Source organism: Corvus hawaiiensis, chromosome 13 (genome assembly GCF_020740725.1).
Source record: "Corvus hawaiiensis isolate bCorHaw1 chromosome 13, bCorHaw1.pri.cur, whole genome shotgun sequence".
Taxonomy (NCBI): Eukaryota; Metazoa; Chordata; class Aves; order Passeriformes; family Corvidae; genus Corvus; species Corvus hawaiiensis.
In genome coordinates, this window is record NC_063225.1 from 998,240 (window position 1) to 1,012,400 (window position 14,161).

Genomic DNA, 14,161 nt, shown 5'->3' on the forward strand with positions numbered 1-14,161 from the left:
TTTAATTACATGAGAACTCTTAATTGAAATGAATATGGAGAAAAATGTTTGGTTGTTATTATGGACAGCAGTGAGGAATTAAATAACAAGCAGTGATAAAGCTAACGTTCAGAGAGGGGGTTTTTTTGTTAAGAGTACTTCTCATTTTCTGTTCAGACAGTACTCCCACAGAAATTTTCATGATGCTTTCCAGTCACAACATTTAGAAGAATGGAACGGCTCTTGGTTTGTTGATTCCACTGCTCATATGACCCTGGGAGAGAAAAAGTACTTTCCTGAGCTGCAGTCAGACTGTCCTTTCAAACACACATGCTGGAATCTTTGTAAAAACCCTGTAAACTTAGATCTTGTGGAGCATAGTGGGGCACACAAGTTCTGGGAATCATGGTAAACTGTGGCTAGCAGAAAGCCCAGCCTGCTCTCTCTGTTTTGCTGTCTTGCACAATATGCTTGTGTATCAGCAGTTTTCAGTCATTACAATAATGTTGTCAATCAAATGCAGTTTCAGGAATGCTGGAGCACGAGACCATCCAAGGTGTCTCAGGGGTGAAGCCAACAGGGCTGCGGAAGAGAACGTCCAGCATTGCTGATGAAGGCACCTACACCTTGGACTCCATCATCCGGCAGCTGAACTCCTTCCACTCGGTGATGTGCCAGCATGGAATGGACCCCGAGCTGATCAAGCAGGTGGTCAAGCAGATGTTCTACATCATCGGGGCCGTGACACTCAATAACCTCCTGCTGCGCAAGGACATGTGCTCGTGGAGCAAAGGAATGCAGATAAGGTGGGAAAGCTGCTTACGCTTCTCTTGGATGTGCTGCTGGAAATCTTACTGAGCTCTTGACATTGCTGAATATCATTTTGGTGTAACCACAGAGGCGTCTGGAATATTTATTTTTCCACGCACAAACAGGTGCAGATGGTGTTAAACTGATTTGGTGAAATTTGGTTAAAAACAGCTTTGTTGACTTTGGTCAAATCCTACCTGACATTCAAGGAAATGTGGTAGAAGCAAACCAAGTGTTTCATTATCAAGTGGGAATCAGAACTGTAGGTGAAATGTTGGTAATTGCTTTCTCAGCTTTTAGAGAAGAATAGCAAACATCCTGCTGGGTGTTTTTCTATCCTGGTGGTGCAGTGGATACCTCTTTGTCCTCACTAGTTTGCTGCATCCTGAGGTAAAGCCATCTGAATCACCTCCTGCATTTCACATCACTTGTCCAATGGGTTTTAGTGGCATGTGTCAGGAAATTTAGCCAGGGCATTCCAGTCCCTCAAGTACCTTCCAAAGCCTCACTGTACTTTAACATGAACAAAATCTCATTTGTCTTTCTTCTTATCACATTCATGCAATTAATAGGAACAGAAACAAATAGGAAAAACTAGTTAGTGGAAATCTTTGACCATAGTTTCTAACTGTTAGGAAAATAAAAATTCCTGTATTAATTGGAAGAAAGAAGTATGAAGAGAAAATAACAGGAAGGAAAAACACATAAGGACAAAGAAGCAGCACTGGGAAAGAGAAACCTGCACATGCTTTCCATTTATCCATAATCAAACGTTAATGTTCCTGATGCTCTTACCTCTTTGTACAGATACAATGTGAGTCAACTGGAAGAATGGCTACGTGATAAAAATTTGATGAATAGTGGGGCTAAGGAAACCCTGGAACCCCTCATCCAGGCTGCACAGTTATTGCAAGTAAAAAAGAAAACGGATGAAGATGCAGAAGCCATCTGTTCAATGTGCAATGCACTGACTACTGCCCAGGTGAGCCAATTCTCATTGTGTGTCCTGCTGCCCCTCCTGAGCAGCTCTCTGCTCTCTTGGTGTTTGCTATCTCTGCTAGCCTGCTGTCACACACAAATTGGAGGTTTCTTACTTCGTTTTCCATTAGTACAACTAAAACAGATTAAGTCGGAGGGGTGGAAAAAGGACCAGACCCTTTTGAGCCTGATGCTAGAGATAAGTTTTGAGCAAAGGAGAGGAAGCTCAGTCGGTTGTGTGGGCTGCAGTGCCATACACAGTCTCAGTTGGTGGAAATCCTTAGAGAAAAGTCTTCATTCAAAGACATCTCTGTACTCTAGACAGCTCTGCCTCGGATAGAAGGAAATGATCTTTCTGCCATCAGAGTTGGTATCCAGCCAAGTTAATGGACAATTCAAGTGGAGCTGTTGTCTCTGAGTCTGCAAACAAGAGTGTAAAGTTACTGTGCCCATTAGCCTCAAAGGCTGAACCAAGTGAATCTCAGTGAGCAGACTCCTGTTTATGACAGCTTAGATTTTGTACAGATATTTGCACCTTTTTTCAAACCATTATACATTTGTATAGAGCTTGCACAGGAGTAAATGGACCCAAGCATCTTTGATGCTCACTGAACAGTTCTCACCAGGAAAGGGAAGAAATTTCTTCATTTCTTTCACAGTTGTGTCAGCACTAGCAGTTGCACTGATACAGCCATTTTGACTTAGTAGTCCACATTACTGGAAAACCACTTAATTTTCTATTGAATAGGAAGTAGAATTCCATGTGCTTGAAAGTGTTTCAACCTTTTAGCAAAGTGTTTTGGTTTTTAAAAAAGGGACTGTTAAAAAAACAAAGAGAATTTTTAATGGGTTTTACAAGTCTAACCCATATTATTATTTAATAATATGTCTTTGTTATACAGTTGTTTCCTTTGGTGGTTTTAGCCCTATTTTTAGAGAAATAGCTCACTCTCTTGAAAAACAGTAAAGTTGTAAGACCACAGAAGGTCATGACTACAGAAGGTCATAATAACAGGGTCAAAATTAGGATGAGAAATACATCATGTTTTTGGGGATGGGTAGGAAAACAATCAGTTACTTCCCAAGTGATTTTTCCATCATTTGGTATTTTCACCACGTATGTAGAAATTTAGACTTGCTACCTCCAAAGAGCATATGTTCTGAAGGAGGCAGTTATATAACGTAGCGTTGAGCAGGGTGATGGAATTCTGCGTGAATAAATAAAGCAAAAAATAACGCTTAAAAGTTTTCTTTTTTAAATAGCTAATGTTAAAATTATATTATTGGTAATGATGGATGCATCTGTAGATTGATCAGTAAAATGAACCTGAGAGTGATTGTTCTTCTTCACAGATTGTAAAAGTTCTGAATTTGTATACTCCAGTTAATGAGTTTGAAGAGAGAGTCTTGGTGTCATTTATACGTACAATACAGGTATGTCTGTATCTTTTCACCAAAACCCATTTGACTGTTTCTAAGAAAACCTCTGATCAGCCAAAATAGCATCCTGAAATACGCTCAGGAGTATGAATTAAATTATGCTTTTTAGGTATAATTTTTTGACTGCATTGAAAAGGTGATGTCAGCCTTAAAGTTTTAAGCACTCACGCATTACTGCCTCCTGACTTACATAAAAGTGTTAGTTTCCCTGTCACTATGTATGAGGTGAGAATTATACATCTTTGTCTATGTAAACTCACTTGTATGACAACTTTTCAAGCAGTAAGATTTATGTGTGCAAATTTACTCAGACCTGTGTCTGCATGTGGAGTTCTGTGCTTTGAAAACTGAGGCCTATATCCATACCAAAGTTCTTCATTTACCCCTTCTGTTTTTGTATATATTGGTGAAAATGAAAAGTTTTGAAAACTCCAAAGCGAAGCAGCCAGTAGAGCAGAATAAAAAAACAAACACAAACTTTCAGGTCTGTTAGAAATTGAATTACAGTATCGCAGGACAAGGGAGATTGGGAAGGTAGGACTGAGATAAAGCTGTAATTCCACTTACTGAAAAGATGGTTACCAGATACTGGGCAGAGTCTTCCCTTTGCAGGGAATCCAAGTATTTCCAGATTGCATTGTAAGGGGGAGATGTGCAGAACTGCAGCTAATCAAAGTAACTGCAGTTTAATGGCACAGTTGTTGTAAATGTGTGGGCTGAGCTTAGTGTAGAGTGAGTGTTTGCACACACACTGTGTAAGCACAAATCATCTTTGTGAAATGATTGTTATCAGTCAGGTGGCCAAATGCTGATGTCATCACTTTCTTGTCTTTGCAGGTGCGTCTGCGAGACAGGAAGGACTCTCCTCAGTTGCTCATGGATGCTAAACACATCTTTCCTGTTACTTTTCCATTTAATCCATCCTCTCTGGCTTTAGAAACCATTCAGATCCCAGCCAGCTTGGGCCTGGGCTTCATATCACGTGTCTGATCCCAAGGATGTCCCGTCAGTGTTAGATGGAGAACCAGTTGCCTGATACCTTTACCTGTTAAAACCTAGTGAGCCACCAAACCCACGTTTTCTGAACAAAAGCCTCTCTGAGCCCAGATGTGTAGTTAAGGTAGCTGGGAAACAGCACAGCAGCACCACAGGCTGGAGGCTCAGAGAAAGATGTGCACTTGTGCTCGGTCATTGCATTTATGAGGACATCACTGATCCGTACATTCCCAGAGTATGGAAATCGGGCTTGGACAAAAATTGTGTCATCAGCTGTCTAGAGACATTTTTAGATCTTTAGTAACATATTTAAATAGTGTAAATTAAAATCCATATGTAATCTTCTCATAGGCGGGGACCAATAGGGACAGTCACAGTCCTGGACGTGGAAGACTTGAAAGTAAGGCATTTTGTAGTAGAATACACAGTCACATGGGAGCCTGTTACATTTAATTTGTAAAAACTGGAATGGAAAAACACAAACTGGCAATATATAAAATTATTTCTTAAACCACTTCCTCGTTTATGTCAGTTTGACATAAATTGTAGTGATAAGTCTTATAGCTCACTATATGCTCTAACTTAGGTGTTCATTTGTTAGAACTGTGGTTTACCAAGCAAACTAAATCAATTGCTGCTGCATATTCTGTTGTTTTAAACGTACAACAGTATCATACTAAGCACTAAAAATAAGATACTTCATTTTTTGTTGTCAAACTTATTTACAGTCTGTTGCAGTCTGTTATTTTAACTGGATTTTTGCACATTGTATCAAATAACACCTGTAGAGGAAAATGGTAACTAAGCACAAGTAGCACACTGGAAATTATATGTTTAGTTATTTTTAAAAGTAGTTAGCTAAAGATACAGAATCTTGAAGCAAGCGATCAGAAGTCAGTAATGATTTTAGTATTTATTTAGGTTATAGAGTCCGTCTAATGTTGTTCTTTGTTTGTAGACCCCAGAGATGACAAGGTGTATTTTGAGTATAATCTCTTTCAGTTTTTTGCCACTTAAAACCAGGAAAAAAGTCTTCTTTCACACTGGAATAAGAGAGGAAAAACTTTAATAGAAACTTTCTGCAGTAGCCCCAGGCTCTCATTCTTAGAAGGGTTGACTAACAAGAAAGTTAAGTAGGTTTTGATTATGATGCTGTCACTTGACTATGATTCATGCTGATTTAATGGTTGGGAATCAGAGTGCATAATGAGAAATTGAGTTATTTTGAATGTTGCACATTTTACTGGAAAAGCTTTTCTGTCTCACACATCTTGGATCTGCTATATAAAATTCACATTTCACAATGTGAGGCATAAGTGTGGAGGCCTTGCTTAAGGTTCCGGTTCTGTGGTGCGTGGCTCAAAAATAAAAAATAAAAATAAATAAAAATAAAGCTACACACATTGCTCAGTTGCATTGTGCAATATTTTTAATGTATTATAATAATCTGCATCATAGTGTTAACATTAATTTATTTTACAATATTGATAAATAACCTAGAGGTACACTATTAGACTATTTGGTGCTCCTCTGTTTGCCTGCAAATTCACAGAGATAAGATTTGCTGTTAAGCAGACTGAAACATTTCAGTTTTGTGTTACTTGAGAGGCGGACATGCTGTTTGTATGGTTGCTAAAACTGGAAGTAAAGACAATGTAAACTTTGTCAGTATGATTTAAGATGCTCCTGCCATATTACGTTTGATGGATCATGCCAGTACTTCCAAGAACTTAATAGTGCATTGTAAAAACGTTCTGAATGATCTTTGCTAAATGATTTAGATTGTTTTCCTGTGCATCATATACCAAACACTCCTTTTTCAAATGTTACTTGATTTCTGAAACTCTGGCTACTGTGAGCTGGCTCCAAATGAGGTGTAAGGTCGTTTTCAGACTGTCAGGGGTACTGTACTTGTGAGAATGTAATGGCAAAGCCTTCACATCCAGTAAAGGGTTAGGAAAGAAAATACATGAGAACATGCTGACCTACCAATTTTTTTTTCCTATTGAAAAACAAACAATTGGCTTTACAGTATGTTCATACTGTAGATCAGGAAATGTATCCACTACTTAAGCGTTAGTGTTTAAAATGTATGCCTAAATGTATTTTTGTTTATTTTTTAAGTTTGTTTACCTGTAAAAAGCCTTATTGTATCGTTTCCTTAAAAGAAGTAGTGTTTAGTAATTTATAGGTATCATCCTTAAACTCAGTGGTTTGACTGGTATTACTTTTATATCACATTAAAAGTATATGCTGCTTGACATGTTTTAAAGGAAAATATTTTTGAGTTGGAATAGATGTGTAGTTGGTAATTCATCTAACATTTTACATGGCAGTATTTTACATGCACTTTTCAGAAGTAAAATTTTAGTGTGAGTGTATAATATAACTTTTCACCTTAGGACTAAAATCTCTTTAACCATGGAATATAATGCAGAATTATTTTAAAAACTCTTTTTTTTCCTTTGAATCATTGTTATGCTCTTTTAATGTGGACATATCTTTTATATTTTAATTTATTATCTATTGAGATGATAGATTTTATCAGATGCTGGAAAAAATACTTGTCAATGACCCCTTAGAAATATATACAGTTATTCTACAGATTTTGCACAATAATTACCTCATTCAGTTTGGTGTATTTTTATTCCAGTGATCATTTTATTCTGATGTTTAGGACACAGTCTTCGATCCAAATTTTGAAAAACTGCTTCTCACACTTCAAACTGGGATGGGACATAAAAGTGCTTAAGTCAGTTAAATGAGATTAATCTATTCTATCACAGGAAAAAGTAGCATCAGCTTCATTGTTGACAGTGGATTGATATCCAGCAACATTTGTTCCCAACTTGGAAACACCAGCAATTGCAATTTGAAGGTCTATATGTAATTTGTGATTTAAACTGAACACATTTCAAATACCATACTAAAACTATGAGCAAACACTTGGGTTTTTTAAGATGCTGATACTTCATGCGATGAGTAAAAGCCTTTAAACGTAGGTTTTCACTTGATGCCACTACGGTACGTAGATGAAAAACAAAACATTGTCAGAATTACCTGAGCTCTGATCTGTTGTAGTGTCTGATGTTGTACTTAGTAAATGTATGCATCATAAAAACTGTAGCCTAATAGCTATCACTGGAAAATGTCCAAATAAAAGTACAACTGTACGGTTTGTTTCAGATGGTTTTTGGTTGGTTGGTGGCCCATGAGCTGTGTGCTGGCATAGACCCCAGAGGGTCACAGGGTTCCCTCTGCCTCCATGGCAGGCTCGGTGTTGACTGCCAAGGGAGTTGGTTAAAATCTGAGGATGTGTAAATACACACCCAGATAGCAGCAGTGAGCCATAAACCGCTGTGCTTATGGGAAAATACTTTGTTTAACGTAACCCATTTCTGTTAGGGTGTTTTGTCACCTAATATTAACTGTTCCTGAAATAAAATTTCAGTAACTTCACTAAAACACTAATTCCCTTTTGTGCCGTGAAAGCTCCTCGTGCCAGGTGGGGAGGGCTGGTGGGTCTCTGGGCACGAATCCACCTGCCCAAACCTGGCACTGTGGTTATTCGAATCTTCTTCCTCATAAAGGCTATTTAAATGTAGCACCTGTTACTGCCTTAAACCTACTACATGCACTCAGAGTTGTTAATTTTTGCCTTATTCTCAGTTCGTTACAGAAATTCCTTTACAGTGCTTTGTAGGGAGGCGATTGATGCTTCTGGTGCTTTTCCCTGCTGGGTCAGGACTGCCCCTGGGGCCCCTCCGGCCGCTGCAGTGTCCCTTATTCCCGATCCCTGGAGCTGTGCCGGGGCCGAGGGCGGGGAGCCGGGGCCGGGGGCGGGGAGCCGGGAGCGAGGAGCGGGGCCGGGGGCGGGGAGCGGGGCCGGGAGCGAGGAGCGGGGCCGGGGGCGGGGAGCCGGGAGTGAGGAGCGGGGCCGGGGGCGGGGAGCCGGGAGCGAGGAGCGGGGCCGGGGGCGGGGAGCCGGGAGCGAGGAGCGGGGCCGGGGGCGGGGAGCCGGGAGTGAGGAGCGAGGAGCGGGGCCGGGGGCGGGGAGCCGGGAGCGAGGAGCGGGGCCGGGGGCGGGGAGCGGGGCCGGGGGCGGGGAGCCGGGAGTGAGGAGCGAGGAGCGGGGCCGGGCGGGGAGCCGGGAGCGAGGAGCGGGGCCGGGGGCGGGGAGCCGGGGCCGCTCCCCACGCCCCGGGGCGGGGGCCGGGCCGCACCGCGGCCGCTGCGGAGCCCCGTCCGTGCGGCGGCGGTGCCCCGATGGCGCTGGCCGAGCTCTACGCGCAGGTGAGCGGGGCTGTGGGGCTGCGGGGCTGCCCAGGGGAAGGGGCCGGGCCGGGTCTCAGCGCGGCTGCCGCGGCACCCGGCCCGCACCGCAGGGCACCGAGGGGAGCCGCTTCGCCTTGAGAGAAGCGCTCCTTTAGCGGGACTCTCGGCCTCCAGGAGCGGGTCTCGCTGTCCTGGCCAGCGATTAGGCAGCGGGAAGGCTCCAGTGCCCTTCCCTGGGCACTCGGGCTCGGAGCGCCGCGCTTTCTCTTGGGCAAACACGGAACCTGTGTGGCAGAGCTTGGCCCTAAAACAAAGATTCTTTCTCCTTAATGCACCTGCCGAAACTTTTGCACAACTTTCCCCACTTCTCCGGTAGTCACCGGAGTGTTGTGACGTATCGTTTGTTTGCTTAGCTTTAAATAACAGAACCAACATGGACATGTTGGCGATTTACAAACCTGTGCCTCGTCTATTGCGAGAGCAGCTGCTCCCCCTGAGCCTGGGGCTGCAGCGCGGCTGGGTCCTGGTGCTGGTGCCGCTCTCGGAGCCGCTGGAAGAACGAACGTGGTTTTCCCGGGAATTGTGTCAGGCAGGTGAAGGGGGGAAGGAGTGCGGGTGTAACCTGACACGGAAATGAGCAAACTCCGTCTGTTTACCTGCGAGGCAGGGTTTGGAGACAGCCAACTCTCCAGGCTGGGTGGATTTGCCAGTGGAGGCTCCTGCGACTCCGGGGGCCTTTCCTGAAGAATCAGTGCTTTTATCGCATTCTTCTTCCTCCCTTTCTCGTCCTTGACTTAATGCAGTTCATTTTCTTACATGGGAACGCACTGTGTGCCCCTGAGGCTGTTTGGTGGTGATATTTTAACTCGCATAGGATAACAGCAAACAAAGAATTCAATTTAACAAGCATTTTTTGTAAGCCAGGAGGTCAGCATAGTGTAGGAACGATACAAATAACAATTTACAGGTAGGTAGATAGATACACATGGAAAACTCAAATATAAAGCTAATTCAGCCACGTCTTTCATGTGGCCATTAAATAGATCCTTGTGGAGCTGGGCTTTTGTCCAACTGGTCAGAGAGATGAAAACATTGCCATTATAGTGGTTTGGGGTAGTTTCGAAAATATCTTAGTGATTTTGGATACTGTGTGAAAAAATGCCATCATGCTGAAAGCATCAGCAGGGAGGTGTGGTGGAAGCGGCTCAGGTTTCCACGGGTGTGTTCATGCCCTGATGAGCACCAGGTTGGCGGGTGGCTCACTGGAAAGGGCCGTGTCTGTCCTTAGAGATACTGAAAACTCAGCTGGAGAAGTCACTGAGCAACACCAGCTAACTCACAGGGCTTTCTTGTGCAAGGCCCTCTTCCCCTAAATTGTTTGGTGTTGATCCTTGGGGGTTAGAATTACAGAAGCTACAGCTGTGCAGTGGGGTTTGCTCTGAAGGCACCCACCATGGTTCAGTGGGGTTCTTGGGGCAGAGACAGTCATATTCCGAGGATCTACTGGAGCTTCCAAGGCTTCTCCCAAATTAGAGAGAAAAAGCGTCATTTGCGCCAAAACCAACAGTTGCAGCACCAGCACGAGAAGGAATACCCGTCCCCAAGGTGGCTGTGGGTCTGCTAACACTCCATGAAATCGTGACTAATGTTAATTTCTCAAGTAAGCAGCTGCAGCAGTTCTCACAGGTTTATTTAAACAGCTTGTTTCAACTGACCATGAATATGGCTGAGGTGAGGGAATTAAAGGAAGGGTTCTGGCTATCAAAAGCAGAAAGGTGCTGAAAGAGTTTACATCATGGTCTCTTGTGTGAGTAGGGACACATGATGTCACTTTGTCAAACCCTGTCAGGATGAGAAGGATGCACTACCTCAGTAGAGAAATTCCCTACTGACTGAGGTTTCCAGCTGTGTTATGTCCTTTTAAGGAACATTGTTTCTGATAGCTTTTCAGGCAGAGCATTTAAAGAAGTTGCTTTTGCTTCAGAGTTTTAACTTCAGCATAGGAGAACTAAATGGTTCAAACCATTTGAATATTTTCTTCAAATATCTGTGCTTCAGAAGGTTAGAGGTACCTTGATGGGAAGGAGCTACAGTAAGCCAGTTGATTGCTCATAAAGAAAGAAACCTGCTAGGAGTCTTTGAAGTTTGTCCTAGAGCAGGGAAAGATGTTTGGAGGTTGCTCTCCAGTCCCATTAAAAGAAAGACTCTGCACAGACCCTTTTTTGGGAATGGCAATGTGCCTGTGGCAAAATGCGTTCTAAGTTCAGTGTCCTAAACTTGAATTCAGGGAAGTGATTGTCTGAATTCTGGTAAATGAGATGCTTTCTCTGGTACTTGCTTATTTGGACTCTCCTAGAAACCAGTTCTCTCCCTTAAGTGTATTTTATTATTTGTTCAGTGTTAGAGGGTTTGAAGAGCCTGGCAGCAGTCTGGCCCTTGCTCACCTCCCTGCATGCTGTGTTCTTCTGCACACTCTGCACTGAACAGGAGCAAAATATGCATGTCTGAAATTAATGAGTCTGCTTTCTTTTTTTATTCTTTCATGAAAAATAACAAAACCACAAAAAATACATCCTGCTGTACAGAGCTAATAATAATAATAATAATCCCTAAAAGTCCCGGCATCCAGTTCAGCTTCTGGGTTGCACTTGATGTTTGAAAGGTATTTTTTCGTGCTAGTCTGGTATTATGATAGTAGCTAAACTAACTGTTACCTTGTTTTTATGTTGCAGTACAATAGGGTTTGGATCCCTGATAACAAAGAAGTTTGGCAGTCTGCAGAAATCACAAAAAGCTACAAAGCTGGAGACCGTTTTCTCCATGTGCAGTTAGAAGATGGAACTGTAAGGAGAAAAGCTGAATTATTGTGGGGTTTGCTGAGATATGTTTATGTAGAAGCATAGGACTCACATTTGTGGGATCTAAATAACACGTACATATTTCCTTTTTTTATCATACTGGAATTGGTATAGTACACATCTGCTGCCCAAAAATACGAGGAGTGCAATTCCACTGTCTGTATAACGTTAGTATGGAAAACATACCTCAAGATTGCTTTGGAAACAAGCCCTGAAACTCATCTCAAGTTGAAGCAAATCAGAAGTGCAGGACAGGCATAGTTCTCTCTCACAGAGCCAGCTGCTGCTTTTTTTGTTGCTTTATGTAAGATCTGTTAATTTTAGTATCGAAGTTGTTTACAGATTTAATACTTTGAAAGTGTTTCTGTATTTCTGCATTCCTGCTCCATAAAGACAAGTATTAAAGGCATGATTAAATGGATTTGTTGAAAGAAAGAGAATTGAGTTTTAAGCTTTCTGTAAAGAAAACTGAGGGGTTGCAAGTGGGGATAGTTACAGAGCTGACTTGAGTTCTGACCAGGGCTTTACTTTCATTCAGTTGCAGCTGATCTATTATTCTTATCTGTACTTGAAATATGTGTGTGTTTAGAGAGCTAAAAGTGAGTCCCATTTTTACAGATTTCAATGCAAAATATTGTAAATAAAGGGAATGAGGCTTGCTTTTTCATAAGGAACCAACAGGTCCAATTCCCCCAAGTTCAGTGGGATGTGTGGAATCAATGAAATAGAAGATCAGGCAGGGCTCCATCAACTCTGTAACTTCATGTAAAGGTAGAAGATGAGTTTCTATTTATGCAACATAATGCATTTTATGACATTTCAAGTAATTTTTGTGGACAGGAACTGAATTACCCTGTTGATCCAGCTCCTTTGCCACCACTACGAAATCCTGACATCCTTGTTGGTGAAAATGATCTCACTGCCCTCAGTTATCTCCATGAACCAGCTGTTCTACACAATCTTAAAATTCGTTTTGTGGAGTCTAAGCTTATCTACACATACAGTGGTAAGCTAAGTGAAATGAAGAGTTTTTAAAAAATCTTTTTTTAAAAAGTATTAATCTTTGTTCAGTTTGCAATATTGATGTGTGTAATGTTTTCCTGAAGTGTATTTTAACTTATGTTAACTGGTTTTATATATGAGTATAGACTTGTTTGTTCATCAGCATCTTCTACTTAGAAAATATTTCTAGTTTGTATTATTTTAACTTGCCCAAACCAGGCATTTCATGTAACTAACTGTGGTTTATTTTTGTTTTGTACATTTGGTTGTAGGAATAATTTTGGTTGCAATAAACCCCTACAAGGAGCTGCCAATTTATGGAGATGCAATTATCCATGCATATAGTGGGCAAAACATGGGGGACATGGATCCACACATATTTGCTGTGGCAGAAGAAGCATACAAGCAAATGGCAAGGTTCAGTATGTTATTTAATGTCCATAAATAACACTTGAATTCTAGTGGCAGTCAGTGTTAATTGTCATTTAGTTTTACTGTGTATCTGCCATTGGCTATTAAGAATACCTTTGAACACGTAGCTTAATTAGAGGAGAAGGAATTCTTTAACCAGCTGAGGAATTTCTAGAACTCAAAACTCTTTTCATTCTTGGTGAGGGGTAACACACTGGCTTAGTGAATAGCAATGACAAAAACCTAGAGGTTACAAGTGAAGAGGAGTAAGAGAAGAATAGGTGAAAGATGGAACTGATACGTGAAGTTGGGCACAGCTGTGGTCTCAAACATTGTTTCATACGTGTAATTCCTACATTTATTCATGCACTTGAGACATACCTGATATAAACTGTCTGATTGTTTGCTTTTAGAAATAACAAAAATCAGTCTATTATAGTCAGTGGAGAATCAGGAGCTGGAAAGACTGTGTCTGCAAGGTATACTATGAGATACTTTGCCACTGTGAGTAAGTCAAGCAGCAATGCACATGTGGAGGATAAAGTATTGGCATCCAATCCAATAACAGAGGTAAGTTTTGGGGAGCATCTGTCAAGTCTGTACTCATCAAGGGAAGAATTCTGAGAGCTTCTGGGAAGTTTTGTTTGAAATCTTTGGGGATGCTTTATCTGTCTGAGTTAGATGTCTGGATTAGAAGTTCAGCCTCTGAATGTTACTGATGGAAAGAGGTGGTCAGCCTCAGGAGCACCTTGGTACAGTCTCATTTACCAGTGGCCCTTTGGAGGTGCTGGTTTGCCTCCAGAGCATTGTTTGACCACCTAATTAGATGATGATATAACAACATTGAACAAATTATTTGGTTTTATTTATGGGACCCTTATGGTGAAAAAGCCTACTTCGTCTAGCTTTCAGTTTGTGTAGCATTATACTGTCTGACTTGAGGCTTGTCTTCAGTTTTGGGCCTCTAAATTTAAGTAACACAGCTCAATGCTGAGATTGATCTCTGAGCACCTTTGATTTTAGAAACCTGTAGTTGATTCCAATTTTGGCAAAGTTATTCTTTTGAGAGACGTGAGTACCTCAGATTGTAAAAGTTGATAATTTTTGTAGGCTGTGGGCAATGCAAAAACCACTCGGAATGATAACAGCAGTCGATTTGGAAAATACACTGAAATCAGTTTTGACCAGAGTTACCAAATCATTGGAGCTAACATGAGAACATACCTGCTTGAGAAATCCAGAGTTGTCTTTCAGGTGGGTAAAATAAAGTCTAGAATAGCCAGTGTCAGTATAGCTACTGATGCACTATACTAGGTCTATATAGAAAATATTATGTGAAGTTCTAAGTAGTGCATCCAATCAGCATTTGATTTATCTTTTAACAGGAGCTAATATTATTTATTATAAGAAGT

At 41.6% G+C, this 14,161-nt stretch overlaps 2 protein-coding genes across 15 annotated transcripts in view; both read left to right on the plus strand.

The window, feature by feature from the left end:
- MYO5A (myosin VA) overlaps positions 1-7,376 on the plus strand; it is a 98,732-nt gene extending 91,356 nt beyond the window's left edge. For all 13 annotated transcript variants that reach the window (XM_048317308.1, XM_048317298.1, XM_048317300.1 and 10 more), the window contains 4 exons: positions 503-785; positions 1,597-1,771; positions 3,121-3,201; positions 4,045-7,376. In XM_048317308.1, coding sequence (XP_048173265.1) covers positions 503-785; positions 1,597-1,771; positions 3,121-3,201; positions 4,045-4,197 — 692 coding nt within the window. In that variant the 3' untranslated portion in view covers positions 4,198-7,376. The remainder of the gene's footprint in view (positions 1-502; positions 786-1,596; positions 1,772-3,120; positions 3,202-4,044) is intronic.
- A 1,037-nt stretch (positions 7,377-8,413) lies between these two features.
- MYO5C (myosin VC) overlaps positions 8,414-14,161 on the plus strand; it is a 33,442-nt gene continuing 27,694 nt past the window's right edge. For both annotated transcript variants that reach the window (XM_048317221.1, XM_048317223.1), the window contains exons 1-6: positions 8,414-8,496; positions 11,211-11,321; positions 12,177-12,342; positions 12,611-12,755; positions 13,163-13,319; positions 13,860-14,003. In XM_048317221.1, coding sequence (XP_048173178.1) covers positions 8,470-8,496; positions 11,211-11,321; positions 12,177-12,342; positions 12,611-12,755; positions 13,163-13,319; positions 13,860-14,003 — 750 coding nt within the window. In that variant the 5' untranslated portion in view covers positions 8,414-8,469. The remainder of the gene's footprint in view (positions 8,497-11,210; positions 11,322-12,176; positions 12,343-12,610; positions 12,756-13,162; positions 13,320-13,859; positions 14,004-14,161) is intronic.